Source organism: Panthera uncia, chromosome E3 (assembly GCF_023721935.1).
Source record: "Panthera uncia isolate 11264 chromosome E3, Puncia_PCG_1.0, whole genome shotgun sequence".
Taxonomy (NCBI): domain Eukaryota; kingdom Metazoa; phylum Chordata; class Mammalia; order Carnivora; family Felidae; genus Panthera; species Panthera uncia.
Window position 1 is genome coordinate 34,961,431 of NC_064815.1, and position 27,874 is coordinate 34,989,304.

The 27,874-nt window shown below is 65.3% G+C and overlaps 6 protein-coding genes across 15 annotated transcripts; 3 read left to right on the forward strand and 3 right to left on the reverse strand.

The window, feature by feature from the left end:
• The first annotated feature begins 243 nt into the window (after positions 1 to 243).
• On the forward strand, positions 244 to 6,081 carry RHOT2 (ras homolog family member T2). Its single transcript, XM_049639098.1, is given in 20 exon segments — positions 244 to 399; positions 528 to 586; positions 676 to 757; positions 845 to 888; positions 1,781 to 1,834; positions 2,321 to 2,373; positions 2,448 to 2,556; positions 2,752 to 2,853; positions 2,959 to 3,057; positions 3,190 to 3,298; positions 3,389 to 3,509; positions 3,755 to 3,764; positions 3,766 to 3,840; positions 3,925 to 4,067; positions 4,151 to 4,251; positions 4,331 to 4,461; positions 4,594 to 4,674; positions 4,791 to 4,913; positions 5,002 to 5,204; positions 5,490 to 6,081. Coding segments are annotated over 20 exon segments (1,863 nt in total). The 5' UTR covers positions 244 to 362; the 3' UTR covers positions 5,617 to 6,081.
• Positions 6,082 to 7,533: 1,452 nt separating this feature from the next.
• On the forward strand, positions 7,534 to 10,236 carry RHBDL1 (rhomboid like 1). 7 transcript variants are annotated; one of them, XM_049639103.1, is made up of 8 exons: positions 7,534 to 7,711; positions 8,168 to 8,329; positions 8,571 to 8,795; positions 8,873 to 9,021; positions 9,139 to 9,251; positions 9,326 to 9,426; positions 9,507 to 9,567; positions 9,737 to 10,236. In XM_049639103.1, the coding sequence occupies exons 1-8, from the start codon at positions 7,673 to 7,675 to the stop codon at positions 9,913 to 9,915; spliced, it is 1,029 nt and encodes a 342-aa protein (XP_049495060.1). In that variant the 5' UTR covers positions 7,534 to 7,672; the 3' UTR covers positions 9,916 to 10,236. The 7 variants fall into 7 exon arrangements, with proteins under 7 accessions (XP_049495060.1, XP_049495061.1, XP_049495063.1 ...); XM_049639100.1 differs by having other exon boundaries at positions 7,536 to 7,711; positions 9,644 to 10,236; XM_049639101.1 differs by having other exon boundaries at positions 7,536 to 7,711; positions 8,171 to 8,329; positions 9,644 to 10,236.
• Positions 10,237 to 11,933: 1,697 nt separating this feature from the next.
• Positions 11,934 to 14,207, forward strand: STUB1 (STIP1 homology and U-box containing protein 1). Its single transcript, XM_049639107.1, has 7 exons — positions 11,934 to 12,092; positions 12,622 to 12,820; positions 12,907 to 13,072; positions 13,284 to 13,371; positions 13,496 to 13,552; positions 13,642 to 13,758; positions 13,837 to 14,207. The coding sequence occupies exons 1-7, from the start codon at positions 11,934 to 11,936 to the stop codon at positions 13,960 to 13,962; spliced, it is 912 nt and encodes a 303-aa protein (XP_049495064.1). The 3' UTR covers positions 13,963 to 14,207.
• On the reverse strand, positions 13,140 to 15,931 carry JMJD8 (jumonji domain containing 8). Of its 4 annotated transcripts, none has more exons than XM_049639109.1 (10): positions 15,713 to 15,931; positions 15,540 to 15,638; positions 15,338 to 15,386; positions 15,164 to 15,260; positions 15,021 to 15,089; positions 14,797 to 14,916; positions 14,634 to 14,701; positions 14,423 to 14,557; positions 14,240 to 14,336; positions 13,140 to 13,662 (listed from the first exon to the last, which is right to left on the reverse strand). In XM_049639109.1, the coding sequence occupies exons 1-9, from the start codon at positions 15,826 to 15,828 to the stop codon at positions 14,256 to 14,258; spliced, it is 834 nt and encodes a 277-aa protein (XP_049495066.1). In that variant the 5' UTR covers positions 15,829 to 15,931; the 3' UTR covers positions 13,140 to 13,662; positions 14,240 to 14,255. The 4 variants fall into 4 exon arrangements, 3 of the variants coding, with proteins under 3 accessions (XP_049495066.1, XP_049495065.1, XP_049495067.1); XM_049639108.1 differs by having other exon boundaries at positions 14,634 to 14,722; XR_007459660.1 differs by lacking the exon at positions 15,164 to 15,260.
• Positions 15,932 to 16,025: 94 nt separating this feature from the next.
• On the reverse strand, positions 16,026 to 21,192 carry WDR24 (WD repeat domain 24). The gene is made up of 8 exons (XM_049639099.1): positions 20,113 to 21,192; positions 18,948 to 19,125; positions 18,126 to 18,798; positions 17,450 to 17,568; positions 17,250 to 17,371; positions 17,051 to 17,155; positions 16,631 to 16,971; positions 16,026 to 16,477 (listed from the first exon to the last, which is right to left on the reverse strand). Exons 1-8 carry the CDS (start codon positions 20,591 to 20,593, stop codon positions 16,124 to 16,126), a joined length of 2,373 nt encoding a protein of 790 aa, XP_049495056.1. The 5' UTR covers positions 20,594 to 21,192; the 3' UTR covers positions 16,026 to 16,123.
• A 2,936-nt stretch (positions 21,193 to 24,128) lies between these two features.
• On the reverse strand, positions 24,129 to 27,319 carry FBXL16 (F-box and leucine rich repeat protein 16). The gene is made up of 5 exons (XM_049639350.1): positions 26,553 to 27,319; positions 25,373 to 25,881; positions 24,874 to 24,958; positions 24,467 to 24,530; positions 24,129 to 24,306 (listed from the first exon to the last, which is right to left on the reverse strand). The coding sequence occupies exons 1-5, from the start codon at positions 27,195 to 27,197 to the stop codon at positions 24,158 to 24,160; spliced, it is 1,452 nt and encodes a 483-aa protein (XP_049495307.1). The 5' UTR covers positions 27,198 to 27,319; the 3' UTR covers positions 24,129 to 24,157.
• Between the last annotated feature and the right edge of the window lie 555 nt (positions 27,320 to 27,874).

Genomic DNA, 27,874 nt, shown 5'->3' on the forward strand with positions numbered 1-27,874 from the left:
TCCCGCTGCCCTGGCCTGAGCTCAGCCTGCACAGAGGGCCCAGACCTGCTCCCTGCCCAGAGTGGGCGGGTCAGGTCCTCGCGCGGAGCTGCGGGGTGGGGCGGCACCTTGGGCGAGAGCCGCGTCCCTCCGGCGCGATGCCCGCGGTGCCCAGTGTGCCCGCGCGGTGGCGCCGCCGCACAGTCCGGACGCTCTGGCCCGCCTCGCTCGTTAGTGCGGCTCCGCGGGCGGGGGGCGGAAGTGCGGGCGGGGGGCGGAAGTGCGGACAAGTGGGAGAGCGTGGGTTGGATCCGTGATCGGGGTCGGGCTGGGGTCGAGCCGAGATCGGGGTCGAGATCTAAATCCGGATCCGTGCGGCCGCCATGAAGCGGGATGTGCGCATCTTGCTCCTGGGAGAGGGTAGGACCCCCGGGCTTGGGAGCTGGGTGGGGGTCTTGGGGCCACCGGGGTCGCGGCGAGGGTCCGGCCTCATTGGGGCTGGGGCGCCGCGCTCTTGGCCGCTGCGCTGACCGCTCCGCCCCGCGCAGCCCAGGTGGGAAAGACGTCGCTGATCCTGTCTCTCGTGGGCGAAGAGTTCCCCGCGGAGGTAAGAGCCGAGCGCGGCCGCACCCCTCGGTGTCTCTCCGGCGCGACCTCCCTCTGTCCCGGGCCACCGGTACGCCGCGTCTTTTCCAGGTCCCTCCCCGAGCAGAAGAGATCACCATCCCCGCAGACGTCACCCCGGAGAAGGTGCCCACCCACATCGTGGATTACTCAGGTAGAGCCGGCCGCCCAGCCCACCCTCCGCCTCTGCCCAGGAACAGGCATTTGGGCAGTTCTGCAGTAGCGTGTCTTTTCTTTCCAGAAGCCGAGCAGACGGCGGAGGAGCTTCAGGAAGAGATTGACAAGGTACAGCGTGCCCTGAGGGCTCAGGAAGGGGGTGCTGATCACTTAGGGCCTGGGTGCGGGCTGCTGCCTCCGCCTGATCTGCTTCTCTCTCCGAGGGATTAGACTAAGGTGCTCCTGGAGGCTTCGCTAATCCCTCCCTGACCTCCCAGTACTGAGAGTCGTCTGGCTCCTCTGACTCCCCCCGCTGGGAGCTGGGGAGAAGAAGGGCCCTGGTACCCACACCACATGGCTGGCCAGCCCTTTGGCTCAGTGCGCCCGTTATTTGCTCTTCTGGTGGGATCTGGGGAGCAGTCTCAGTGTTCTTCAAAGTGACCCCTTAGGCATCTACGTGCCTTGGCCACCTACCCTCCCATCCCGTAGTCCGGTCCACTGCTCCAAGCCTCTGGACCCTAGTGGGTGCTGTGACCACGGCTATAGGTCATCGTTGCTCGTGTGCTGTCACCAAGAGGATCTGTACCTGAACCAGGCTGCGATGGGGGAGGTGGGGGCGGGTAGCTGTCCCGGTAGCTCCTGCTGTGTTCTGGGGCATTGCTGGGCAAGGGCAGTGGCCACCGTTACTCAGAGGCGGCCTCTTCGCCACGGTCATCCTTCACGGCATACTTCGTTATTCTCTCTGCCCGAGATGACAAGGGAATGCAGGGCTGGGGTGCCAAGTTCTGGGGGCGGCGGTGTCGGTCCTGAGCCCTCCAGGAGCCTCACTGGCCAGAGCTGCAGTGCTCGGGCCTGGCAGCCGCAACACCCCCGCCACCAAGAGGGACTTGCCAAGTCGGAGCAGCTGACGGTAGCCGGGGAGCATCGGCTAGAGGGGCGTTTCCAAGGTCTCCGGCCCCGTCAAGGGCAGCGTGAAGCAAGGAGCCCGTGGTCACGCCGTGCCTCACCCCCTTTCCCGCAGGCGAACGTGGTGTGTGTGGTGTATGACGTGTCTGAGGAGGCTACCATCGAGAAGGTGAGGGGGTAGAGCTCCTGACCCACCCCGGTCCTTGCTGCTGGCACCCACCTCCGTGCTGCCCTCCACACAGACTTCAGCTGGACACCTTGCCGACCCGGGCTCTGGGCGACTCGTACTTGTGTCTGGCCCCATCTCTGACCAGCGCTTCAGGAAACCTCGCGGAGCCACTCTGGGTGCGGGGGCCTGTAGCCAGGACCCCGCAGCTTCCCCGGGGAGCTCCTGTGGCCCTGTCTCCCCACAGGGCCCGTGGGTGGTCAGAAGTCTGTGGAATGGGGTGCCGTGGGCTGCTGATCCCGGGTCCCTTGGGCGTGTCTGCCAGGATCACATGAGGTCCCACCTGCTGTCCTCTCCAAGCGGGCACATTCCCGGTATCTGTGACTTTGTCCCTCAGTGGGCCTCGACCTCCCCCTTTAGGCGTGAGTTCCAGGTGGGAGCCGTGGGGCAGGCAGGCCCCTCTCCTCACGGCTAGGCCTTGCTTTTCAGATCCGCACCAAATGGATCCCACTGGTGAACGGGGGTACCGAGAGGGGCCCCAGGTAACGGGCAGGGCCCAGGGGGGTGGGCCCCGCCAGCTCCCCCACCCACGGTGACCATGGGTCTCTCTCCCCAGAGTCCCCATCATCCTGGTGGGCAACAAGTCAGACCTGCGGGCGGGCAGCTCGATGGAGGCCGTGCTGCCCATCATGAGCCAGTTCCCTGAGATCGAGACCTGTGTGGAGGTGAGTGGCGGGTGAGACCGGGAACCCAGCACCAAGGCCCCGCGGCCCGCGCCCCTGCGCCGCTGTCCCCGGGACCTCAGCCGGTGTCCTTGAGGCCAGGTGCAGCCTTGCTTGCTACCCTGTGCCAGCATCTTGGGGGCCCTTCGAGTCCTCTGATACTGGGCACGTTTCTGAGTCTGTCTCCGTGGCCACCAGTGCTCTGCCAAGAACCTGAGAAACATCTCGGAGCTGTTCTACTACGCACAGAAGGCTGTGCTACACCCCACGGCCCCGCTCTACGACCCTGAGGCCAAGCAGGTGGGCGACAGGCAGGGTGAGGAGGTGAAGCTGACTGGCGGGGGGCGGGGGGCGGGGGCGGGGGCGGGGGTGGGGGGGTACGTGCTGAGCCGGCTGTCCCTGCAGCTGAGGCCCGCGTGTGTCCAGGCCCTCACGCGCATCTTCAGGCTCTCAGACCAGGACCTAGATCAGGCGCTCAGTGACGAGGAACTCAACGCGTTCCAGGTGCGGCCCCCTCTGCTGCTGGTGCCCACCCCTCGAGGGCTCAGCTGCGCTCCGTGCCTCGGGTGCCCTTAGTGACGCTGAGCAGTCGCTGAGGCGGCTGGCCGGCTGATGGCGACTTTCCCTCGGGGGCAGAAATCCTGCTTCGGGCACCCCCTGGCCCCCCAGGCCCTGGAGGACGTGAAGACGGTGGTGTGCAAGAACGTGGCGGGAGGTGTGCGGGGGGACCGGCTGACCCTGGACGGTGAGTCCTGACGCCCTGCCCGTCCCTTGGGAGCAGGGAGGAGTCAGGCCGCGCCCAGCGTCACTCGCCCTTCTGCCCCTTCCGGGACAGGCTTCCTTTTTCTGAACACGCTGTTCATCCAGCGTGGCCGCCACGAGACCACGTGGACTATCCTGCGGCGCTTTGGCTACGGCGACACACTGGAGTTGACCCTGGACTACCTTGCTCCGCCGTGAGTGCTGGGCGGGGCGCTGGGCTCCCCCTCTCTTCTCCGTGTCAGGCCGGTGCCCGGGGGGGGGGGGGGGCCCCTCAGCCCCCCCCCCTCGCGGGGAGGCAGGCTGGGAGGAACGCGTGGGCGGGCTTTGCTCTGCCGAGGGGGTGATGCGGGAGCCTCCCTGTCCCGGGACACGGGGGGTGTGGGGAGCGTGGTGGGCACGGGGCTCCCTGGGAACCAGAGAGCCCCTGCCACCCGCACAGGCTCCACGTGCCCCCCCGGCTGCAGCACCGAGCTCAACCACTTCGGCTACCAGTTTGTGCAGAGGGTGTTTGAGAAGCACGATCAGGTGAGGGTGTCGTGACTCCCGCCGTGCGCCCCCCCAGCCCCTCCAGCCTCCAGGCACACGTCCCCACAGCCTCTCTGCCTGTAGGACCACGATGGCAGCCTCTCGCCTGTGGAGCTGGACAGCTTCTTCAGCGTGTTTCCAGCTGCGCCCTGGGGCTCCCAGCTGTCTCTTGAGGTCCCCACCGAGGCGGGCCGGCTGCCCCTGCACGGGTACCTCTGCCAGTGGACGTGAGTGCCACCCCTGCCACCGCCCCCTCCCGCTCGGCGGTGACAGCACGCCTCCCTGGCCTCACGTCCCTCCTGTCCCCCAGCCTGGTGACCTACTTGGATGTCCGGCGCTGCCTCGAGCACCTTGGTTACTTGGGTTACCCCACTCTCTGCGAGCGGGACTCCCAGGCCCACGCCATCACAGGTGGGCATCCGCCCTCTCACCCCAAGCCCAGCCCCTCCCGGGCGGCCCCCTCAGTCACGCCCTGGCCGTCTGTCCACAGTCACGCGTGAGAAGAGGTTGGATCAGGAGAAGGGGCAGACGCAGAGGAACGTCCTCCTGTGCAAGGTGGTGGGAGCCCGCGGAGTGGGCAAATCCGCCTTTCTGCAGGCCTTCCTCGGCCGCCGTCTGGGGGTGAGCGTCCGAGTATCCCTGGCCGAGGGGGCCCAGCTCCTGCCCCGGCCCTCCCCCCGCCGCCCGAGGGGCAAGGGGCTCTGGGCAGCTTCTAGGCCGGTGGGCTTCAGACGCCTCCCTCCTCCACGCCAGGATCGCAGGGAGTCCCCCGAGGAGCCTGCCGTCTACGCCATCAACACGGTGCAGGTCAACGGGCAGGAGAAGTACCTGATAGTGAGTGTGACCCCCCCCCCCCCGGGATAGACCCCGAGTCCGTGCTGGGGGACCTGTCTCAATGTGGCCCAGAGGGCCAAGCCCCGGACCCCTTCCTGAGACCGCCCCGTGTCTAGCTGTGCGAGGTGAGCGCAGACAGCCTGTTGGCCGCCGCACCCGATGCTGCTTGTGACGTGGCCTGCTTGATGTTCGATGGCAGCGACCCCGGTTCCTTTGCGTTCTGTGCCAGCGTCTACAAGGCAAGGCCCCCACCCCTAGTCCCTTTGGGGCAGTACCCTGGCCCAGGCCACCGGGGATGGCACCCTGACGCGGCCCCTCTCTCCGCAGCGCCACTACATGGACGGGCAGACCCCCTGCCTCTTCGTCTCTTCCAAGGCTGACCTGCCTGAGGGCATCTCGCCACCTGGCCTGTCGCCTGCGGAGTTCTGCCGCAGGCACCGGCTGCCCGCCCCTGCTCCGTTCTCCTGCGCCAGCCCGGCCAAGCCCAGCACCGCTGTCTTCACCCGGCTCGCTGCCATGGCCACTTTCCCGTGGGTACCGGCACACAGCCCCTGTGGTGGGAGCCTGTCCTCAGCCCGGTGACCGGTAGTCTCTGTCACCGGGAGAGCAGGACAGCTGTAACCGTGTGGTTGGAGTCACGCAGGGGCGGGGGGGGTCTGGTCTCGCCGGTGGCCCCCTGCCGTGGGAGCCCTCTCGTTCCCCACGCTAACAGCCCCGTGGGCTCTGGGGCTTTCCAGGAGGCGGGTGGGGGTGTGGCAGCAAGCTTCTGGGCAGCGTCCCGGAGGCGCCTCCAGCCGGCCTCTCTTTTCCTGCAGACACCTGGCCCACGGGGAGCTGCACTCTACCTCCTTCTGGCTTCGGGTGACACTGGGGGTCATCGGGGCTGCCGTCACTGCTGTTCTCAGCTTCTCACTCTACAGGGCCCTGGTGAAGACCCGATGAGGCCTCAGGGGCCCCCGGGTGTTGGTATTGGGGCCACGTGCTCGAGCGGACCTAACTTCTGTCCGAACCTGGTTTCTGGGGACACTTTGCCCACTGCCCTGCCTGTGCCCAAGACCCGTGGGTGGGTCCCGAGGTTCTGGGGGCACTGGGGATCATGAGTGAGGAAGCGTGTGACCCCAGACTCCAATAGTTCTCAGGGCTCCACGCCTTTCTGGTCCCAGGCAGCCAGTGGGCGTGAAGGGTGTCGGAAGACAGAACTTTGGGCCGGAGGCGGGGGCAGGAAGTGGTTGAGCACCGTGTGGCCTTCCTCCCTGGTTTGGAGACGGGTCCAGTGCCGCACCCCTCTCAGAAGGCATCGGCTCGGGCGTCCCGATTAAACTTTGCTGGTGTCTTTTGCATCTCGAATCCTGCTTTCGGAAGACAACTTTTCTTGAATCCGCCAGAATGTGTCCTTTGTCTCGCATGGGCTTGAAGGCTCACCACTGGCTCCCACGCCGCCTCCAGGTCTGGGGCCCACTCTGGGGTCTCATTCGCGGCCCAGCTGCAGCTTACGAGCCTCTGCACCCTTCAAGGTCCGTGCTGGCCTGAGGGGATCTGCTACCTGAGAGCCTCCCGATGCCCCGCCCCGGGGCCGGTGTGCCCCGCAGCGCTGCCTCCCCACCCCCACCCCCAGTCTGACCATCCGGTTAGTTAGCGAGGCTGTGGTGTATGGAAGATGGGGGACTCTGCAGTGGGACGGGGGCCCGCCCAGATGTCGCCCTTCTGGTGTGGTCTGGCCCCAGCCTGGGGTATCTGCCCTGTTTCCTCAGGCCCTGACCAGAGGCCTCTGCCCCTCTCCCTGGGCGGGGGACAGCCAGAGACCCCAGCCTGCAGGGCTGGGGGTGGGGGGGCCCGGCTTAGGGCTGGGCTTCAGCACTTCTTAGTGTTCACTCGGTATGTGTTCTGGGGTCTGGAGCAGCGAGCCCGTGGTGTGGCGGGGTGCCCTTCCTGCCATCGCAGTCCTGAGAGGCACCTTCCCCAAGTCCCAAAATGCTCTTTGCAGGAGTTGGGACGGGGGAGGGGCTTGCTGCTCCACGGGGAGGCTCAGGCCTGCTGAAGCGTCTGGGGTTGACTCCGAAATTGTCCTTCCAACATGCCTGCCAGCCTTCCGGCCCGCTGGCCCACAGGGGCAGCTCTCACCTGCCTTAGGGTGGGGCAGGATGCTCTTTCTAGCCACTGGGGTTGCTGTGACGACACATTCCTTTGGTCTCTGTCACCTCTATTGCTAGAGGGCTCTACTTGCCGTCCCCAGAAAGTAGCGACCTTTCCTAGCCAGCTGCAGCCTCGTGTGCTGGGGGCTCTGCCCCAATGCCCATGGGTCTGTCTCGGCTCCCAGTGAACTGGAACTGGAGGTCCTGCCTTGCAGCATCGTGGCTGCAGGAGTGGTCAGGGGCCTCCAGGCCCAGACGGGTGCTGGGGCTCAGCCTCCACGGGCTGAGCAAAGAGAGCCGCACTGAGCCTGCCGGACTCCTGCTAGTTGCCCTGTTGGACCTGGTTCCCACACGGAGGGGCTGTGGTGCGTTCTTAACGCCTGGGAGCAAGCGTGTCTGGCGGGCCTGCCGGCACCTTCAAGGGAGCCCTGGCCCGGTAAGGACTCACAGGCAGTGCGGTGGTCAGGAAGGCTTCCCCGAGGAGGTGGCTTCAGCGCTGAGGCCCGGAGCAGAGGGGCGCGCGAGGGAGGGATCCGGACGCTGCCCTGTGACTCAGTTTCCCAGTCGCTTCCCCGCGTAACGAGCGGCCCCGGGACGGGACGGCAGCAAGCGTGGCGGCGCGACCCCAGCTCCGGTCGCGGCTGTTCCTGCCGGCGGCGCGTCCGCAGGCAGGGCGCGCGCGTCCCGGCCGCGCGTGGCGGGGCGGGCGGCGGCAGCGTGCGCGCGGGGGCGGGCGGCTCTGGCTCGGTGACGCGGCGCCGAACGGAGCGGGCGGAGCGGGCGGGCCGGGGCGGAGCGGAGTCCTCCGCAGAGCAGCCCCTTCCGGCCGCGGCCGCCGACCCCGGCCCCCGGCCCCGCCTGGCTCTATGGACAGGAGCTCGCTGCTGCAGCTTATCCAGGAGCAGGTGCGTGGGGTGGGTGGGGGGCGCCGGCACCGCCCCCGCCGCAGCCCTCGGCCCAACGTTGGGGTGGGCCGAGGCGACGGAGCTCCCAGAGAGCCGCGGTCCAGCCCCCGCCTGGCGCCCAGCCTCTCAAGCCCCCTCCCCCACGACCTCGGCCCCCCTGCGTGAGACCCCAGGAGAGGGCCAGCCAGACCAGGGAGCCTGGGGAGGTACAGGAGGGAGGGAGATTGTGCTCAGACCTTGGTCCTATCCTTCCAGGAGGATGGGCAGGGCAGAAATGAGGCGGGGAGGCCCCTGAGAGCTGTAGGAGCTGAAGGCCTGGGACCCAGGCACTGGTGTCCTGGCGGCTCCGGGGACTCCGTGGGTACAGAGGTCTGGTCTCAGGGTGCTTGGAGCCTGCCTCTCCCAGCTGGCCTGACCCACCCTCAAGCCTTGGCCGGCGGCCCCCCCCCACCCCAGCAGCTGGACCCTGAGAACACAGGTTTCATCGGTGCGGACACCTTCACTGGCCTGGTGCACAGCCATGAGCTGCCTCTGGACCCAGCCAAGCTGGACATGCTGGTGGCCTTGGCCCAGAGCAACGAGCGGGGCCAGGTCTGCTACCAGGAGCTGGTGGACCTGGTCAGTGCCATAACGGGCAAACAGCAAGGGTACGGGCCCAGGCCTTGACAGGCACAGTGCCCTGGCCAGAGTGGGGTGGGCGGGCAGCCCTCACTCCCTGCCCTTCCCACCAGGGAGGGGTGTGCACTTGGGGCAGGGCCTCAGACTCTGCCAGAAGCTGGGTGGGGCCGAGGGGGCAGGGTGGCTGGGGGTGGGTGGGCAGGGAGTACGGTGGCCCATGCTTAGGGCGCCCCCCCCCCAGATCAGCAGTAAACGCTCAAGCAGCTTTAAGCGGGCCATCGCCAACGGACAGAGGGCCCTGCCCCGGGACGGGCTGCTGGATGAGCCAGGCCTGGGCGTCTACAAGCGGTTTGTGCGCTACGTCGCCTACGAGATCCTGCCCCGGGAGGTGGACCGCCACTGGTACTTCTACCGGCACCGCAGCTGCCCACCCCCCGTGTTTATGGCCTCGGTCACCCTTGCCCAGGTGTGCCCACCTGTCCACCACTCTGGGAACCGCCCCCGTGCCTGGCCTCGCCTGGCCCTAACCCCTCTGTCTCCCAGATCATCGTGTTCCTGTGCTACGGGGCCCGTCTCAACAAATGGGTGCTGCAGACCTACCACCCTGAGTACATGAAGAGCCCCCTCGTGTACCATCCCGGCCACCGTGCTCGAGCCTGGCGCTTCCTCACCTACATGTTCATGCACGTCGGGTGAGTCCGGGCCCGCCTCTGGCATCTCTCTGAGGGCGTCAGGAGGACTCAGGCCCTCGAGGCCGGGGCTGGTGGCCTGACCGCTGCCCTCACGTCTGTTTACGCCCACACGGCCAGCCTGGAGCAGCTGGGGTTCAACGCGCTCCTGCAGCTGATGATCGGGGTGCCCTTGGAGATGGTGCACGGTCTGCTCCGCATCAGCCTGCTCTACCTGGCCGGCGTGCTGGCAGGTGAGGCAGGCACGTGCCCCCTGGCCTGGTCACTGGTGAGCCTCACCCTCACTGCTCTCCCTTTGCTCACACAGGCTCCCTGACTGTCTCCATTACCGACATGCGGGCCCCTGTGGTGGGGGGCTCTGGTGGGGTCTACGCCTTGTGCTCGGCACACCTGGCCAACGTCGTCATGGTAATAGGGCAGACTGTGGGGCGGGCGTGGGGAGGGGCCCACGAGGCCTGTCTCACAGCCTCTGTCTCACGCTCCGTCAGAACTGGGCTGGGATGAGGTGTCCCTACAAGCTGCTGAGGATGGTGCTGGCCTTGGTGTGCAGTAAGTAGGGGGTCAGGGGGCTGGGGGGCCTCAGCCTAAGGCCAGGGTGCCTCCCACCTGCTGCCTCTCTCTGCAGTGAGCTCCGAGGTGGGCCGGGCCGTGTGGCTCCGCTTTTCCCCACCACTGCCTGCCTCAGGCCCACAGCCCAGCTTCATGGCACACCTGGCAGGTGCAGTGGTCGGGGTCAGCATGGGTCTGACCATCCTGCGCAGCTATGAGGAGCGGCTTCGGGACCAGTGCGGCTGGTGGGTGGTGCTGCTTGCCTACGGCACTTTCCTGCTCTTTGCCATCTTCTGGAACGTCTTCGCCTATGACCTGCTAGGCGCCCACATCCCCCCACCACCCTGATGGGCTCCTCAGGGCCACACAGGCCAGGGTGCGGGCGTGTGTGGGCCGGCCACCGGGCGAGCCCGCGTGTCCGTCCGCTGTGAATGTACATCTCAAGACTGCTTGTCCTCCGTGGGGACCGGTGGGTCCTGTAGCCCGTGGTGTCCAGGCCAAGCCTTACATCGGCCCTGGCCACCCCCTCCCGGGCCTGGGGAGGTAGGACTGCCTGGCCAGGCAGTGGAGGTCCCCAAGTGTGGCCCTGGAGGAGACCCTGCCCCAGCCTCCCCACCACGATTTGCGGTCTGAGCCTTTTTGGAAAACGAATAAATATTTTACACAGCACCAGGTGGCTGCACCAGGGCTCTGAGGGCGGGCCTGGCCTCCTTCCCACTCGCTGAGCAGACCGTAAGGGCCTTTCCCTCCATGTGGACAGCTCGGGCTCCTCCCTCACTCTTCTGCACTCGTATGCTGTGTAGGGGGGGCAGGGGGGAGTGGGGTGGTCCTCACAGTCAGGTGAGAGTTCAGCAAGCGTTTATTGAGTTCCTGCAGCAGCCAGCCTCCTCCTTGGCCAGCTCACACCCAGAGAAACCTGTGGCCTGAGGTTACCGGGCAGGTGCAGGCCCTGGGCCACACCCAAGTTCACTCAGCCTGAGTCCTGCTCTTCTTGGCTGGCACGGTGTCCTCAGGTGGCCAGGCTGGGGCCAAGGTCTGGGCACAGCTTCTGCCCCACAGCCCACGTCCGTAGTGCTGTCTGCACACGGTGAGGGGTCCACAGCCCTCAGGTACTATCTAGGGAGGGGCAGAGGCAGTTTGGGGCCCCGGGACGCTGGCCAGTCTATGCTGTACAGCCGTGCATTCGCCAGCCTGACCAGGGCCTTGGATGCCCTCCCTGCCTTCCGACGGGCCCCTCCCCTCTGCTGAGGGCTGCGGCGTGGTTCTGCACCCGGCTCAGGTGCAACACTTAGGACTTGTGGGCGTACTGCAGCGCTGGCTGGTCCGGCACCGCGGCCACTGCGGCCTTCGGACGTGAAGGCTGCCGCCTCTGGAGCTCCCGCAGCCAGGAAGGTTATGGGCAGTGAAGGGGCAGCCCTCATGCCCCGCCAGCGTCCGGACGACCTCGGCGTAGGGCTGCCGTTCCTAGGGATCCCCAAGTGTCATGGACGTGGCCCTGGGCTCACTTTACAGACAGGGTCACTAACACGCCCGGTCTCGCGACCCCGCCGGGGCGCCCAGCTCTTCCGACCAACCCGAGGCAGTCGCGAGGCCCACAATTCCGTGACGGCTGCCCGCACGTCGGCCTGGAGGCGGAGGGCGCCGGCCGAGCGCTGCACCACCGGCTCGGGCAGCGGCCCCTCCGCGGCCAGATCGGGGCAGATCGGGTTGGGGGTCACGGGTGGTGGACCTCACCCGGGGGGCCCGCCCCCACGCCGCGAGGCCCCGCCCCACACGTGGGAAGCCCTCACCACCCGCTTGCACGCCGGCAGCCGCTCCAGTTCGTCCCGTGTCACGTGCTTCTCCGCTCGGCCCTCGGTGGCCGCGGACACTCCTCTCTCGACACCTGGGGAAGGGCGGTGACGGAGACTCGGGCATCGGGGGTGGTCCGCCCTACCATCGGCCCAGGGCCTCGAGCCGCTCTGGCGGTCCCCGCGCGCCCGCAGCACCGCGCAGTGGAGCGCCGGGACCACGGCCCGGCGGCTGGAGGCCTCAGGCCCCACTGCCCGCGGACAGCCGCCATGTTCACGCGCGGGGCGGGGCCTCGGCGGGGCGGGGCTGACATCAGCCCCGGTTACTCTTGACGCTTCCGTAGCCTTCCGAAGTCGCGGGTCGCTTTGCCTCGAGCGCATGCTCCAGCCGGCCCCACCCCCGCAGCCCGTCGGACGCACACGCGTCCCCGCCCACCGCGGCCGGAAGTTCCGGTGGCGGATCGCTGGACCGGGCCCGAGCGGATCGCGGGCTCGGGCTGCGGGCTCGGGCTGCGGGCGCTGGGTTGGCCAGACGCGGAGCCTGGGAGCTGAGCCCAGGCTGTGCCGCGCGGCGCCATGAAGGGCAAGGAGGAGAAGGAAGGCGGCGCGCGGCTGGGCGCCGGCGGCGGAAGCCCCGAAAAAAGCCCGAGCGCGCAAGAGCTCAAGGAGCAGGGCAACCGGCTCTTCGTGGGCCGCAAGTACCCGGAGGCGGCGGCCTGCTACGGCCGCGCCATCGTGAGTGCACCCGCGCCGGGGAGGGGATCTGCGACCGGGCCAGGGGAGGGGGCGGGGCCCCGACTTCGGGCCCCGGGCCTTCGGAGGGTCCTGGCTCGTACGCGCGGACGTTTGGGCCCTGAGAGTTTAGCGATGCTCTTATTCCAAAGGTGTCAAGGCCGCTGCTCTCCACCCAGCGCTGCTTGCTGGAGAAGTATGGCGAGTGGGGCTTCAGGGGTGCTTGAGGTTCCCGGGCAGCGGACGAGGGATCCCTGTTCCTTGAGAACTCCAGGCCCAAAGCTGGGGATCTCCACAGGGCTCGGAAATTTATCTCGGCAACATTTCGTGGGAGGCAAGAAGGTGGGCTCAGGCAGGCCTTGGGACCGGGAGCGCACCGTCCGCTAATCTTTAGCACGCAGGAGCTTTGAAACTCAGAAATTTCTGATGTCTTGATTCTCGCCGTGGGTTCCAAACCGGGATAGGGTTTAGGACAGAGTGGGGCGCGCAGAGCTCACTTCCTCACGCTGGCTGGCCCGGCCTTGGTCCCCAGACCCGGAATCCTCTGGTGGCAGTGTACTACACCAACCGGGCATTGTGCTACCTGAAGATGCAGCAGCACGAGCAGGCCCTAGCAGACTGTCGGCGGGCCTTGGAGCTGGACGGGCAGTCTGTGAAGGCACACTTCTTCCTGGGACAATGCCAGCTGGAGATGGAGAGCTACGATGAGGCCATTGCCAACCTGCAGCGAGGTGGGCCTACTGCTTATTAGGTTGTAGGGGTGCCTGGGACCAGGTGGATCGTCTGGCCAGGTGACCTGAAGCCCCTCTCCCCCCAGCCTACAACCTCGCCAAGGAGCAGCGGCTCAACTTTGGGGATGACATCCCTAGTGCCCTGCGCATCGCCAAGAAGAAGCGCTGGAACAGCATTGAGGAGCGGCGCATCCACCAGGAGAACGAGCTGCACTCCTACCTCACCCGGCTTATCGTGGCCGAGCGGGAGAGGTGAGCTGTGCAAGTGGCAGGCTCCGCGCGCCCCCCACCCCCTCTCAAGTCAGCACTCTCGGGCTGATCCGGAGCCAAGAACACGAGTGTTTATTGAAGGCCGACACGGGCGAGCGGGAGATGGAGGGAAATGAAACCTGAACAAGGTGTGGGTGGAGCGTGGCCTCTCCTGGCCAGACCCATTTCTGACTAGCTCCTGGCTGACCCCCAGGGAGCTGGAAGAATGCCAGAGGAACCACGAGGGTGATGAGGACGACAGCCACGTTCGGGCCCAGCAGGCCTGCATCGAGGCCAAGCACGTGAGGGTGCCCCAGCCCGTGTGTGGGTGTGCGCCAGACCGCGTGCCTGTGGTGGGAGGGGGCCTGTGCCTGGGGAAGGGGGATGGGGCGTCTGGCCCACGCGTAGCTGCTTGCTTCTTCGCAGGACAAGTACTTAGCAGACATGGATGAGCTTTTCTCCCAGGTGGATGAGAAAAGAAAGGTAAGCCCGGGTAGGTCCTCTGGCGCTGGGGAGCAGGCATCGGAGCGGCGTCCCCTTCCTGGTGCCTGACTGGACGGTCTGTGCTGTAGAAGCGAGACATCCCCGACTACCTGTGTGGCAAGATCAGCTTTGAGCTCATGCGGGAGCCGTGCATCACACCCAGTGGCATCACCTACGACCGCAAGGACATCGAGGAGCACCTGCAGGTGAGGGCCCACAGGTGTTGGGAGCAGGACCCATAAGCACTGAGCGCTTTCTGACCCTGTTGTCACTGCACACTGCAGCGTGTGGGTCACTTTGACCCTGTCACCCGGAGCCCCCTGACCCAGGAACAGCTCATCCCGAACCTGGCCATGAAAGAGGTCATTGATGCGTTCATCTCTGAGAACGGCTGGGTGGAGGACTACTGAGGCCGGGCGAGCGCAAGGGCAGCCCGCCGTGCCTAGTATCCTGGCCCAGGAGGGCCTTGGGGCAGTAGCTCCCAGTCCCTGTACATAGTTTGTGTCCCTAGATCCCTGCCCCAGTGTCCCCACCCCCACCCTCATCAGTTTTGCTGCTGGACCATGAACCCCACCTCCACCTGTCTGGGCCAGAAACAGCAGGTGAGGGTGGGCTGCCGCCACCACTGTCCTGTAATAAAATCTGTGAGCACTAATAGGGGTGTGTGCTGGTGTGTGCGGGGCTCACCAGCCGCCCGCTCTGGCTAGCTGAGGAAGGTGGAGATGAAAACACTGGTGTCCAGGTTTAGTGTGGCGTGCCACCATCGGTCAGGGAAATACAGCACCTGGTGGGGGACGGACGCGGGGCACAGAAATGAGTTAGTGACAGCTGGTCCAGCCCGGAGGCCCCTTCCTGTTGTCACCTACTGACCTCGCCAGCCTGGACGGTGCACTCCAGGGGTCTCTCAGATGGTGCCAGGGCTGGGTACACGTCCTGAAGCCAGGCCAGTGTGGTCTTATTGGGGTGGAACTCCGGTGTCTTCTCGGGGGGGTACAGGAACCAGCGCTGGGGGCGGGAGCAGCAAGGTCACTCTGTGTTGCAGTCAGCGAGCCCCAAGCCTCAGCCCCCATCCTGTGCTGACCTTGCGGCCGTAGACCACCTCTGAGAAGCCGGGCCCATGCCAGTGGAAAGGCACCCCAGAACCAGCTCCTGTGGAGTTACCGGCAGTCGCTAACCAAACCCAGCCTGTAGTCTCCCCACCCCCTCCCTCTCTCCCATGCCCTCTGCTCCTGCAAGGTACCCACCTGCAACTCCAAAGCTGTAAGCAGCTGTGGTACCCAACAGGCTGAATGGGGGTGGGGAATAGTGCTGGAAAAGTGATGCCCATTCGCTGAAATTATTGTCCCCAAAGAAATACAAAGTGTCTGCCAGCAAAGAACACAGGACACGCAGGAATTTTGGCACCCGAGTACTTCCAATGCCCCCATTCCCTCCCACCCCACCCCAGGGCCGACCAAAGCCCACTCACCGTTGCCCAAGGAGGTAGGATCCTGGGGGTGTAACAGGTGCTCCACATACTCCTGGAAGGGCAGGTCCACTGCGGGACAGGGGCTGGTCAGGACTGGCTGGGACCGCCTGCAAGATGCTGGCAGGCAGGGTGGGGCAGCTCACCTTTCCGGTAGGAGTAGGTGTTGGCAGTGCTCAGCCGTACCACGCTGTCCCCAAACGAGGCCAGCAGCTTTTCACGGGAGCACAGGGCCCGGAACCTCTAAGGGGGTGAGGAGAAGACTCAAGGGCTGGGCCCAGCAAGGGCGGAAAGTGGCCAGGAGGGGCGCCAGCACTCACCGAGTTGTCTGTGAGCCTCTGGAGGATGACGGGTCTGGAAAAGGCGTAGCTACAAGGGGCAAGAGTCACGGCCAAGTCTGACTCGCGCCTGCCCGCTCCAGCCCCCACGCGTTAGTTCAAATAGATCTTGGGAGGTAAGGGAGGACGGGCGGGCCAGAAAGGGCGCGACATCGGCGCTCCGGGGGGGTAGGGGGGGACGTACTGCTGCACGAACTCGGAGTAGCTAAGGTCGGCCCGACGCTCCACGACACAGCGCTCCTCCTCCGCCAACGCCGCCGCCGCCCCAGGCCCGCGTCGCTGCCTGCGGGCACAGCCGGTCAGCCCGCCCCACCGCGTGCCCCGGGCCCCACCGCGCGCCCGGACCCCGCCGCTCACCACCCTCCGTCGCCCGCGTCCGCGGCCACCGGCCGGGCCGGAGCCGCCAGCATCCAGAGCGCGAGCAGTAACTGCAGCCGCGCCCCCGACGCCATTAGCCCGCCGCCGCGAGGCATGCCGGGAACTCCGTCGTCGCGGCAACGGCCCGGAAGCACCTTCCTCTGGCCCGCCCCGGAAGGAAGGGTATTTTCGAAGGCGGAGCGAAGGCCACCCGACCCGGGCTAGGGCCACGCCCCACCCCCGCCAGTTCCCATGGCGACGAGGCCATCTACCCACCCCGGTCGCCCAGCGCGGAAAAACCGGGCCGTCGGCGGCGCGATGGGGTGACAGGCAGCCTCAGACCGCGGCTCCCGCGTCCTTTATTTGGTTCGCACGCCCAGCCCCACCCACCCCGGGCCCAGCGCAGATGGGTCACGAGTACTCGCACAAGTGGCCGCAGCCCGCAGGGCAGTGGGAGCTGCCCTCCAGCCACTTCATGATGTGCTGCAGGTGGCCGCCGTGACTGCAGCCCTGGCACCACACGAACAGACCCTTGACCACGTGGTGGCAGACAGCACACATGCTGGCGCAGCGGTGGCACCGGTCACAGACCCAGCCACGGCTGCTCATGGGCCGCTTGCAGTGGCTGCAGTTGACGTGCAGGGTGGTGGAAGCCTGGTTGAGGCAGCTGACGGCGCGGCTGGTGCTGAGCTTGACCACCTGGTTGGACACGTTCCAGAGGCAGAAGCGCTGCAGCAGGTCGATGTAGGACGTGTACCAGTGCTCCTGGCGGTGCGGAGAGGGGAGGGAGGCAAGAGGCCGGGAGGTGGGCGCGCTGTGGGCTTCACCCTGAGCGCGCCGGGTGCAGGTGAAGGCAGACGTGCGGGGGGTCAGGTCTGGGGGTGGCAGGGAGGCCCTCCCGGAGACCCGGTCACCCACCTGGGTCTGCTCGTCGATGTCCTTGCGCACGCGTTCACCCAGCACAATGAGCACGGACACGGCCATCTGCACGTCGCCCTGCTCGGCGTAGAAGCGCAGCATGTCGCACACCAGGGCGCTGAAGAAGTCAGGCGGCAGGCGGCTGTCGTAGAGGGCGTGTGATACCGAGATGAGCGAGAAGGAGGAGTCCATGGGAGCTGAGGAAGCCGCATCAGCCTCGCTGCCGCTCACGTGGGGCGAGTCGGCCTTGTCCTGCAGGTGCTCGGGGCCAGGTGGAGTGTCCACGATCTCGTGGCGTAGCGGGAAGGCCTCCTGGGGCAGCACATATTCGGGCTCCTCCGCTGCAAGGCAGGGGCAGGGAAGGCAGGGTCTGAGCCTCCGGCCCTGCCTCCCAACCCCACTCTCCTGGCCCCCACTCACGGTGTGCGTGTTCCGGGTCCAGCAGGTACAGCTCGTCCTCCTCGCCCTCCACGTCGCCCAGCAGGTAGTCTGCGGGCACATCGCTGCCCTCTGTCTCTTCGTTATCTGCCCACAAGGGAGGGTGGGCGTTCCAGAGGCGGCTGGTTCTGGGATGCCCTGGCCCCACTCCCATCAACCCCCTGCCCGCCCCTCAGCCTACCCTCATTGGTGATGAGTGTGGCTGAGGAGTCAAGCAGCACCGTGTCGCTCCGTGTGTCACCCTTGCTACGGTCCAGCCTGGTCTCACTGCCCAACCCCGGGGCCATATCCTTCAGATTGAAACTGGGGACAGGGAGGGCTGATGGGTAGATGGGTTCCAACGGTCCCACCCTCTGTGGAGAGCCACCCCCAGGCGTCTACCTGTTCATAAGTGGCAAGCCGCAAGAGCTGCCCTTGCCCACGCTGTGGTTGAGGCTGGTGGCAGGCGCCAGGCCAGGGCTACAGTAGATGATCCGTAGCATGGTCCAGGTCTGTGCCACCTAGGAGCAGCCACCAGGCACTTACAAGGAGCCTGGGTCCCTGGTGCCCCATGCAGCACCCGCCCCCCCCCACGCCCAGATGGAATCACAACCTCTCAGTGTTCAGCTGCCCCAGGGACCTAGCACCCTGGCCCACCCCAAGCGGGGGAAACTGAGGCCTATGCCAAAGGCAAAAATTCTAGCCTCCTTCCTACAGGGGAATAGACAAAAGCAGAAATTGAAGGCAGCCAACACGAAAATGAGCCTGCTGACCCAGGGAGACGAGGGTGGCTGCATGCACCTCTGCAGAGCGGGGACAGCTTGGGAAATCCAAAAGCAAAAACGAGCCACAAGAGGGCACTTGAACCCCATAACACCCGAGACCTGCAGCCAGAGGATGGCACTGGCCTCGGGCTCACGGCAGGGCACTGGGCACCCTGTTACCAGGGTGACGGCTGGTGGTGGGAGCAGCCAGAGCTGAGTGCTCAATCCCTGAAAGGGTTTGGATGTAACAGTCGGAGGAACCCCCAAGGTCATGGCCCCTGGGAGCCCATGGCCTCTGGGGCCACCCCGCCTACCTGGTTGCGGCCAAGCTCCCGAGCCACTTTGGCATTGTGGTCACAGAGCTCAGCCAGAGGCCGACCAGCAAGGGCATAACGCTCGGCCGTGTCCACAAACCAGCTCATGCTGCCACTGCCAGGCTCTATCTCGAAGACGCTCAGAGCACTGGACGCGAGGCCCACAAAAGGCTCGGCAGGGTCCAGCTTGCGCTTGAAGAAGATGGGGTGGCGCCGATCGCCAGCGTAGGGCTTGCGCCCAGACTCAGCGGCCACTAGGCTCTCCTTGGCAGCAAAGGCCAGGTCCCCAAAGAGGCCATAGCAGAGGCCTTCGGGGTTGGCGCGCTCAACAGGCTGGCTGGCATCACGGAACAGGTGTTGGCACAGCGTGCTGTCCTTAGAGCCGGAGAGCAGGAAAGAGGGGTCGTGTGGATGGCGCCAGGCGATGCCCGTTGTGACGTCGCGGTGCTCCTCAAACATGGCAGCCGGGACGAAAGGCCGGCGCACGTCCCACACGTAGATGTTATGGTCCACCATCATGGAGCAGGTGGCCAGGTGGTGGCGGCACTCGGGTCGCCACTTGACTCGAGCCACCGAGGCGATGGTTTGCACGCAGTGCACCTCCTTGGCGCGGTGCGTGGTCATGTCCCAGACCTTCACCATCTTGTCACGCCCACCTGTGGCCAGCCAGCCCCTGCAATAGGTCCGTGAAACCCTCAGCATCCTCTCCAGGGGTGGGAGGGCTCCCCGCTCTCTGCCTCACAGGTTCTGAGGCAGCCCTTCCATGAGCCCATCCATCCCACCCTACTGCCACCGCCCTCCCCTCCCCACCCCTCCCCACACCTGTCCTCAGGGTGCCAGTCGCAGCAGAAGACAGGTCCATTGTGGGCTGTGAACATCCTCTCACAGCGGTCAGGCCGCCGAATGTCCCAGAGCTGCACGTTGCCGTTCTCAAAGGTGGAGGCGAAGGTGAAATAGTCTCGGATGCTGAACTGGACGTCCCGCACACTCTCAGACTGGCCTGTCGACATCCATGGAGGGAGAAGGTGAGAGAGCCAGCCCACAGGAGGCTCCAGGAGAGAGGGCAGCCAGGTGTGGCGGCCTTCGAGTGACTGGACTGCAGTCACATGGCTGCCCATGACCAAGGCCGGGAAGCCTAGGAGGCGGAGTAAACACCCCTAAGCCTGCCTAGGGTGGGCGGTGGTGGGCAGAGGCTTCACAGAGGAGCTCGGGTAGATCAGGTCAGGGAGCAGGATGCCAGGCATCATGTGGTTTCCGAAGCAGAAACACGACCTCGACTTTCCCTGGATCCTGCATCTGACGTGAGCCCTTGCACAAAGCTGCGGCCTGCCTTCCGGACTGGCCATCGGAGCACTGAGCGTTGTTGGGCTGTCTGCACTCCCCCGAGGGTGCCCCAGCTTCGGCCCCATCCCTTCGCCTTGAGGTGGAGTGCCGGGTCAGCTCCAGGGACCGGAGACCTTAACGGTCCACATCCACCCCCTGGACCAGCACACCAAGAGCCTTCAAAGACTCCAGCTTTTTCACAGCGCAGGTAGTTCAGGTGCTTTAGGAGGCCCCCCAATTCTCTGAGGCGACCGAGGGCTCCGCCCTGTGCCGCACTTGGTCTCATCAGGGTGAATGGGCCAGCTGGCCTTGAGCCAGTGGCGGAGGAGCTGGGCCTGCTGGGAAAAGAACTTGGGGGGCAGGGGCAGGCAGCATACTCCGCCTCCTCTCATCCCTGAGCTGGGGACCTTGGAGGTCCCCGTGGCTTCCTTCATTCAGTGAAGCGGCCCGGGGCTCTGAGGCAGGAAAAGAGGAGGCAGCAAACCAAAGCGTCCGCTCAGCGGCCCAGGTTGGCCGCAGTCTGCTCAGGCTCTCCCTCATCCCACGCCCCCTGCTCCCATGCTGACCCTCAGCCACTCTGGCAGTGCTCTCGGGGAGCACACCTGAAGACTCTAGATGCACATGGTGCCCTTCTCCACCTGCCCGACCACCTCCAGGGCCTCACCAGAGAAGGTGCTGACAGAGTCCTTCCTGCGGAGGTCGAAGCACTTCATGAAGCCGTCCTGGGAGCCGCTGAGCAGCACGTGGGCTTCGGTGGGGTGGAAGCAGACTTTGTTCACCGTGCGCTTGTGCTCTGTGAACAGCTGGTCCTGCTTGTTGCGCGACGGCCGTCCCAGGTTCCACGTGACCACCACGCCGTTGGTGGCCGCCGTGGCCAGCAGGTTCTCATCCATCTGGTGCCAGACCACGTCGGCGCAGCTCAGGTTGAGCGAGGGCTTGCGGCCCACACGCAGGTTCAGCTTCTCCACAAACTGCTCGTCCTCAATGGCGTAGATCTTGAAGATGCTGCGGCCCGCCACGACCACCTGGGCGGCGTCACGGCACACACTGATGGCATTGGCCGGCGCGTCCAGGTGGCAGTGCATGGTGCGGCCCGTCAGCGCGCTGCCACCCAGGGCCGTGGTCACTCGGGACATCTTCTCCATGGCTGCCCGGGGGGGGGGGTGGGGACACGAGGCCCGTCAAGTGGACTGGCCTGGTCAGCCAGGAGGGGCCTGTCAGTCCAGACCCGCCACCCTGGTTGGGTCCCCCCCAAGCTGCTTAGTCCTGGGCCGGTCAGTCTTGGGGAGCCAATCCAGGACCGTTCACCGCCCCTCAGGAGACACGTCTGACTTGTGGGGAGACCCTACCCGGTCAGTGCCAGCCCTGGTCCCCGCTCCATCCCCCAACAGTCAGACCCGGGTGGTTACTGGACCTTCGGTCAGTCAGTGCCTGCAAGGATGCGAAGTAGTCCCCACAGTCCGTCTCAGGGCCTCCAGGGAAGAGGCGGAAGGGCCAGAGGGGCGCGGCGGCCACCGACGGGACTTCAAGGGCCAAGCCGGGTAAAGAGCCTGAGGGGTCTGGCCGGACGGGAGGCAGGAGACCCCGGCGGCGCGGAGCGCTGAGAGTGGCGCGCGCGGGGCCGGGGAGGCCGCGGGAACACCGCTGGAGGGATCGGAGAAGCCTCTCCCTCCGCCGGCACCGGAGCCATCGCCTAAAACTGCCGGGCGGGCCTGGCCGGAAGCGCCAGACCGGAAGCAGCCCTTCTCTTTCCCGCCCACCTGCTCGCCGGAAGTGGTCCGTGCTTGTCAGCCCCTCAGCGGAACCGGGCACCTCACTGCAAGCGTTCCGGATGAGGGAGCCGAGTTGGTGCAGCCGGAAGGATGGTCCCGAACTGTGGGAGAGGCGCTGCCATGCGTTCCCGCGGTTCCGCCTCAGCGGTTGGTCTTTTGATGCTGGTGCTCGCTCTCCGCCAGCAAGTCCAGCCATCCCTAAACGAGTCCCGAATCCCTGCAGTCGTCTCCACCTCCTTCCTCACTCTCCTCCCCTGGACCCACCTCGTTCCCCCCGATCTGAGCCCCGCACAGCCGCCAGGTACCACTCTTTGGTCTAAGTCCACAGGGCTCCCCACCGCTCTAGGAATAACCCCCAGACTCCCGGCCTCCGTCTCTCCTGGCGCACTTCCAGCAACGGCCGCTTACACCGCTTCTTCCAGCCCACCGAGCTCTTTCCTGTCCGGGCCACGCGACTGCTCTGCACTCTCCGCTCTGCAGAAAGCGTCTTCTCCACGCTCCAGGGTTCGGCATAAGTATCTCGTTGTCAAAGGCCTTCCCCGGCCCCCACATCTAACATGTGGCCTCTCCAGTCACTGTCACCTCCACAGTGCTTGTCAAAACGCATTCCTTCGTTTACTGGTCATGGCGTGTGGCACACGAGTGTGTATCAGGCAGGGATCATGCCTGTCTTGGTCTCCACAAACTCCGGTGCCTGACAGATCCTGCTGGTTCACACCACCCCCGGGCAATCGAATGACCCTCTCTGAGCCGTCCTTTCTTTCCTGGTTTTGAGTCCTGTTCGGTCCTTGCTGTACTGTATGATTATAGGACATCCCTGCCCCCCTCTTAACCTCAGTTACCCAATGCACGAAACAGGGCTCATTTTTGCCCTTCTGGAAGGATGGACTAGATTCTAGATATTTTGAGGTTAATCTTATACGTAATGACTTTGGTATCATTCTCTCCTCCCCAAAGCAATGAAAGCTTAGGGACCGTCTGTACTGGTCACTGCTGTGTTCCCAGTCTGCATAGTGGCACCAACCTCTGCGTGTTGAGAGAACCAGAAAGTGTGATGAGTTGAGCGGTGCACAAGAGTCCAGAGACTTGGGCCACCCTGGGCAGATACACCTTCCCCTGCCACGGTCGGATGACCTAAAAACAACTCAGACACGTGTTTTTACAACTTTTTTAATATATATTTTTATAAACAGGTCACGTGATAAAATAGCACAAGAAACACTTACCAAATATAAGGTTATATCTTCCGCATATACAGGAGAATGAGGTCGTTATGTACAATAAGAAAATGATTTTAGGGGTTGGTTGGTTTTGTTTTGTTTTCCTCTCTCCCCTTAATTTTTCCTCCTACAGTCGTTGGAAATATCACAGCTTCAGTTGCATTAATACTTTGGACAAATGGACAGCTGCCTCCTCCCCACTAGGGAGCCGTGGGGAGGAGGGGCTGAAGAAACTGGCTCCTGACCACCTCAGCCCCGGAGCTTCCTGTGGGCACTCCAGGACAGGGAAATCTTTGGGCTGTTGAACTGTTTCTCTGCTTCAACAGCATCTCTCGCTCTCTCGCTCGCTCTCGCTCTCTCTCTCTCGCTCGCTCTCTCTCGCTCACTCTCTGGCTCTCTGGAAACTGGTTACTTTCTTCCAACCAGACAGGGGGTGTCCCAAGATTGGGTGTGGGCACTGTATTTCCTGGGGCTCAAGGTTGGGATGGAAAGGGGTCCCAGCCCCCTCCTCAGCAATTGCCAAGATGTGCCAGCATCCCCAGGACTTCCGTATGTCTTGGGATTGGACAGAACATGGCGAGAGCCCATTTGGGCAGGCAGAGGTTTGGGAAGCTGGGGAGGGGGTGGGGGCAGCTAGAAAGGAGCCCTCCCTCCTCTGGATGCTGAGGGTGTGCTGGCCACCGTAAGATTGGAGTTGCTGGCTGGCACTGATCCTGAGCCTTGGCTGGGGCCCGCTTTTCCAGCTTCCACCTGACAGAGACCTGCCCAGGATAAAATGTGGCGCTGAGGAGGCTGGGCCTAGCTGGCTACAGGGACTGGTGTGGGGTCCACCCAGGGCTGTTTGCAAGGCCTGCAGGGCCTGAGGGTCGCTCCAGCTTGTGGTTTCTCAAGGTGGTGGTGTCCTGCCGGGGTTGAGGTAAGCTGCAGCCGGCTCGGTTAATGTTGACTACACCAATATCATTGTCAGCCAGGGCTGTCCCTCCCTCAACCCAATTCCACCCCATTCTGGCCCAGGGACCCATAGACCTGCCAGTGGGGGATGGGGCGAGCAGGGGACTGCCTCATACAGTGGCCAGGAAAAGGGGAGGTCTCATGGGGTCAGGCTGGCATGAGGTGGGGCACGGGCGGGAGGGACTTGGGCTCCTTGGCGGGCCATGGCTTTGGCGGTGGCCTGTTTCCCCTCGCACCCCTCCGAGGGCCTCAGGCGCGGTGCAGTGGAAGATGCGGGAAGCCCTTGGGGCTCTTCTGGCCCCTGTGTCCTGGGGGACTCAGCTCCCCTCGATCCCTCCGGGCCCTGCCCGAGATGGGGGGACAGCGGGGAGACAGAGCGGGGTGTGGCGGGGAAGGTGGTAAGGGCGGCGGTCAGGAGAGCTTAAAGCGCCCCCTAGGACCGAGCCCCGGCCCCACCCCCCCGCCCCCAGCGGGTGGACGAATGATGGAGGCGGCTGTGGTGCGGTGGAGGGCGGGCGTGCAGTGCGGGCACGAGGGGCATGCACAGAGTCCCCGAGTGTGCGTGCGTGCGTGGGGCTGGGCCCGCCCGCCGCCCCTCCCCGCCCGGGCGGGGCCAGGAGGGGCGCGGGGGCCGGGCGGTCACTAGGTTCGCCCTGCCTCCCGCGCTGGGCCGCAGGCGCGAGGGCTCCCCTGAGGGCAGGGCCGGGAGAAGGCGTCCCGCCCCGGAGCGTGGCGGCTTCCTGCGCCGGGGGCGGGGAGGCCCGCGCTACTCGATGACGAGACAGCGGGGCAGGTGCTGCGAGAAGTACTTGAAGAGCTCGGGGGTGGCCCCGGGGCAGTTGGTCAGCTCTAGCTCCTCCAGCTCCTGCAGCTGCACCAGGCCCGACAGCCCCGTGGTGGTCAGCAGCGGGCAGCCTGCAGCGGGCGGGAGGCGAGGCGGCGGCTGAGTGCGGGGCCGGCGGAGCTCGCCCGGCGTCTCCCTCCGGACCGGGCCCTGGGACCCGGGGAGTCAGCCCCAGGTATGAATCGGCGCGAGGGACCCGGCAGGGCTAGGTGGGGGCGGGTGGGGTCTCACCTGCCAGAGACAAGAGCCGCAAACTCCTCATGGCCAGGAGGTGCTTCAGCCCGAAGTCCTGCACCTGGGCGGGAGGGCAGGGCGGGTTAACGACCTCCGGTCTCGCCCTGGCGGGGAGGGTGGGGGGCACTTCTAGGGTCAGGCCTTGGGCCTGGAGCTGTTGGAGGGGCAGGGGGGCAGGGCTCAAAAAGGGGGTTTCTCGGCCTCCCAAGGAGCCAGGAGGCAGCGGGGGAGTGGCGCTGAGGGTCCCAGGGAGTCCGGGCGCTCGGCCTATGTCGCGCGCTAGGTGTGGAGGGACCCAAACTTCCTCTGACCCTTCCGGGATCAGGGCAGCGGGCTGAGCGGCCGGGAAGGGCCGAGTCCCCCACCTCCGCTCCCCAGTCTTCGGAGGCGAGGAGGGCGGGTACCTGGCAGCACCATCGCAGGTAGAGGCTGCGGAGGGACGACATGGTGGACAAGTAGCTGAGGCCAGTATCCGTGATGCGTACACACCTGTGGGTGCAACAGAGGGGCGCTGCCCACCTTGAAACACCCCGCCCCTCAGCTCCGCCCCTTCCTGCTTTTCCCGGCGGGTCCAGGCCTGAAGCTCCCCTCCGGCGGCACAGATGAGAGCGCTTCCCTTTCCACAGACTCTCCCCAGCCAGGTCCCCCCCAACCCCCACCCTGGCTGCTTGGTGGCACCACCCGTTCCTGGGGGGGGGGGGCGGTTCAGCCCCACCCTTGTTACAGGGCCACTCTGGATCCCGGGTTTGTGAGCGTCCGTCCTCAACCCACTCCCCATCACGCGGCAGCGCCACTCCGCTACAGGTCGCTCCACTGGTCTAGGCTCCCCGCTCAGAAGGCCCCGCCCCGCCCCCCGCACCCCCCCCCCGCACCCCACTGCCCGGGCGTGGGGGTCGCGCGCACCTGTCCAGCACCAGCTCCTCCAGGCGGTGCAAGTCGCAGGCCACGTACTCGAGCGCCATGTCGGTGATGCGCGGGCACCACGAAAGGTCAAGGCTGCGCAGCTTGCGCAGGTTTTCGGCCACGAGCTCGACGCCGTCGTCGGTGACCTTGGAGCAGCCGGAGAGGCTGAGCGCGGTGAGGTTGGGCAGGCTGTGCACCACGTTGACCACGCCGTGGTTGGTGATCTCCCAGCAGGAGAGCAGACGCAGCGTGTGCGTGCTGTGGCCCTGGCGTGCTGTGAAGTAGGCCAGCGCCGTGTCCGTCACGTGGTAGGCCTGCAAGCTCAGCTCGGCCAGGTTGGGCAGCAGCTGCGAGATGGCCGCAATGGCGTCGTCGGCCACGTTGATGCAGTCGCTCACGCTCAGCGAGGTGATCCGGGCGCTCAGGCTGGACCACAGCCCCGCCTCGGTGAAGTCGTTGCAGCCTGACAGCTCCAGGCGCACGACCCCCTGCATCTGCTCCAGCATCACCTGCGGGCAGCAGGGCGTGGTGAGGATGGGGGGGGGGGGCGGAAGGAGCCCGATGAGGGGCAGAAAGCAGTGTTCTTGAGTGTAGACGGGTGTAAAACAGGACAAGTGCACTTCACAGTGTGTTTCTCACATCACCACCACATTCTAAGAGAAGAGGCAGAGCACGGGGGGGACCTGGGAGCTCAGGGCCTCTCCAGAGCAGGGGCTGGAGAGCACTTGGTGCTAAGGATTTGATGGTTAGAGTCCTGGCCCTGGGGAAGGGGCAGCTTGCACAGCTGCTCCTCTGGCCTGAGCACCTGCTCCCTTGCAGCATCCCTCCCCCCCCACCCAAGGCTGGCCTCACAGGCATGTAGGGCTCTGAGCTCAGAGGGGGCTCCCACTTGACTGATTGCTTTGATGTTGCTGTCTTGAAATTCTTAACCATCTTTGAACAAGGGACTTGAATTTTCATTTTGGATTGGGTCCCCCCAATTATGTAACCAGTCCTGCTTCCCCTCCCCCAGAGACATGATCCACAGAGCACCAGCACCACCCTCAGCTCCTTTGCTCCTTGTATGCCTGGGGTTTCCTCCGGGGGCACCCTCCCTCCCCCCACCCCCAGCTCATTTGCTGCTGCTGCTTGGCCCTGCCCACCCCGTCCCTGTCCCTTCCAGGCCACCGGTGGGGCGCACCTCCAGGCCGGCATCGGTGATGGTGGAGCGCTTGAGGCTCATGGCCTTGACGCCCTTCTTAGAGAGGGAGTAGTTGTCGATGAACTCACAGATGTCCAGGTCGGAGACACCAACCAGGCAGAAGCCCTCAAAACCACGCGCAGCGAAGCCCTGCAGGTTCACAAACTCCTTCTCGCCACCAGGCAACACGTTGTACAGCTCCTTGGCGTGCAGCACAGGTGTGAGGCCCGCCCAGAACTTGGGCTGGTAGAGCACACGCCGCCAGGCCTTGCACACCTGGGCCAGCACGCACTTCTCACAGGCCGAGAAGTACCAGAAGAGGCCATTGAGGATCTTTTCATCTGTGGCCAGTGGTGGCCGCTCCACTGGGGGCCCAGGAACTGGGACTGAGGCTGGTCCACCAAGGGGGAGCCCTGCCGGGGGGCACAGGCCCCCAGCTAGGGCAGCCCGTGGCAGTGGGGCAGCCAGGCTGGGCGGTGGGAGGGTGGGTGGGGGTGGTGGCTGGCAGGGCCGGTTCTTGGCAGCTGGTGTGCCCTTGGTGATACTGGCTGCACCCAGGCCGTTGGGCTGGCCCGGCAGCTTTACCAGGCCATTTCGAGGCAAGCATGGAGGCTTGGGGTCGCCGTCCACACCCGGGCTCGACATCTTCCTCGCTCGATCTGCAGACAGGGTCCAGGATGGGGTAATGAGTCTCCTGCCGCAGGAGGGCTGGGCTCCTTCCCATCCCAGGGCATCTCCTCCCCTGGCACTCCCAGAACCACCCAACAGAAAGGATCTGAATCCAAGTCCCTCCTTCCCCGACTGTGAGATCAGGGCTGTTCATGACTATGACACTCCCTGAGCACCTACTATGCGCACTGAGCTCAACCAGTACTCACATCTTTTTGACAGCTAGGTACTATGGTTCTCGTTTTAGAGATGAGAGAAGAGAGGCGGCGACAGACAGACACTTGCCTGTGACTGCTCCCTTCACCTTTACTACCCTGATGCCCAACATCAGTGTCTGCCAGGCCTACCTCTACCCGGGTAGGAACTGGGAAACTGAGGGAGCTGGTGTGGGGTGGCCTCTGCATCTCCACTGTGGGGTTCCGGCATGCCTCTGAGGAGTGGTTCCAGGACCCTGTCTGAGACTCACACACCAGCCCCTGAAAATGTCAGTGCCTACTGGAGGTTCTGTGGTTCATAATCTACCCAAAAGAAAGGGCGAGGTTTACTCTGATGCCAGCACAATGATCCCTGGACACATACTGTCCTGTAATCCTCCATCTAACCCGTTGAGGATCGTACTACGATGATCGTGCCCATTGTTACAGATGAGGAAA

What these genes read in the sequence shown, in the direction of transcription:
- WDR24 (XM_049639099.1), bottom strand. Translation starts at nt 20,593, where the DNA reads ATGGAGAAGATGTCCCGAGTGACCACGGCCCTGGGTGGCAGCGCGCTG. An exon ending in CACACTCATCACCAATGAGG is followed by an intron (nt 17,156 to 17,249) that starts GTAGGCTGAGGG and finishes CCTTGTGGGCAG; the next exon opens with ATAACGAAGAGACAGAGGGC. An exon ending in GGACCCGGAACACGCACACC is followed by an intron (nt 16,972 to 17,050) that starts GTGAGTGGGGGC and finishes CCTGCCTTGCAG; the next exon opens with CGGAGGAGCCCGAATATGTG.
- FBXL16 (XM_049639350.1), bottom strand. Translation starts at nt 27,197, where the DNA reads ATGTCGAGCCCGGGTGTGGACGGCGACCCCAAGCCTCCATGCTTGCCT. An exon ending in ACCTGCGATGGTGCTGCCAG is followed by an intron (nt 24,531 to 24,873) that starts GTACCCGCCCTC and finishes CCTCCCGCCCAG; the next exon opens with GTGCAGGACTTCGGGCTGAA. An exon ending in GCGGCTCTTGTCTCTGGCAG is followed by an intron (nt 24,307 to 24,466) that starts GTGAGACCCCAC and finishes CGCCCGCTGCAG; the next exon opens with GCTGCCCGCTGCTGACCACC.
- STUB1 (XM_049639107.1), top strand. Translation starts at nt 11,934, where the DNA reads ATGAAGGGCAAGGAGGAGAAGGAAGGCGGCGCGCGGCTGGGCGCCGGC. An exon ending in CATTGCCAACCTGCAGCGAG is followed by an intron (nt 12,821 to 12,906) that starts GTGGGCCTACTG and finishes CTCTCCCCCCAG; the next exon opens with CCTACAACCTCGCCAAGGAG. An exon ending in ATCGTGGCCGAGCGGGAGAG is followed by an intron (nt 13,073 to 13,283) that starts GTGAGCTGTGCA and finishes GCTGACCCCCAG; the next exon opens with GGAGCTGGAAGAATGCCAGA.
- JMJD8 (XM_049639108.1), bottom strand. Translation starts at nt 15,828, where the DNA reads ATGCCTCGCGGCGGCGGGCTAATGGCGTCGGGGGCGCGGCTGCAGTTA. An exon ending in TACTCCGAGTTCGTGCAGCA is followed by an intron (nt 15,387 to 15,539) that starts GTACGTCCCCCC and finishes TGCCCCTTGTAG; the next exon opens with CTACGCCTTTTCCAGACCCG. An exon ending in TTACAGCTTTGGAGTTGCAG is followed by an intron (nt 14,723 to 14,796) that starts GTGGGTACCTTG and finishes GGGTTTGGTTAG; the next exon opens with CGACTGCCGGTAACTCCACA.
- RHBDL1 (XM_049639100.1), top strand. Translation starts at nt 7,673, where the DNA reads ATGGACAGGAGCTCGCTGCTGCAGCTTATCCAGGAGCAG. An exon ending in TACATGTTCATGCACGTCGG is followed by an intron (nt 9,022 to 9,138) that starts GTGAGTCCGGGC and finishes CCACACGGCCAG; the next exon opens with CCTGGAGCAGCTGGGGTTCA. An exon ending in ACCTGGCCAACGTCGTCATG is followed by an intron (nt 9,427 to 9,506) that starts GTAATAGGGCAG and finishes ACGCTCCGTCAG; the next exon opens with AACTGGGCTGGGATGAGGTG.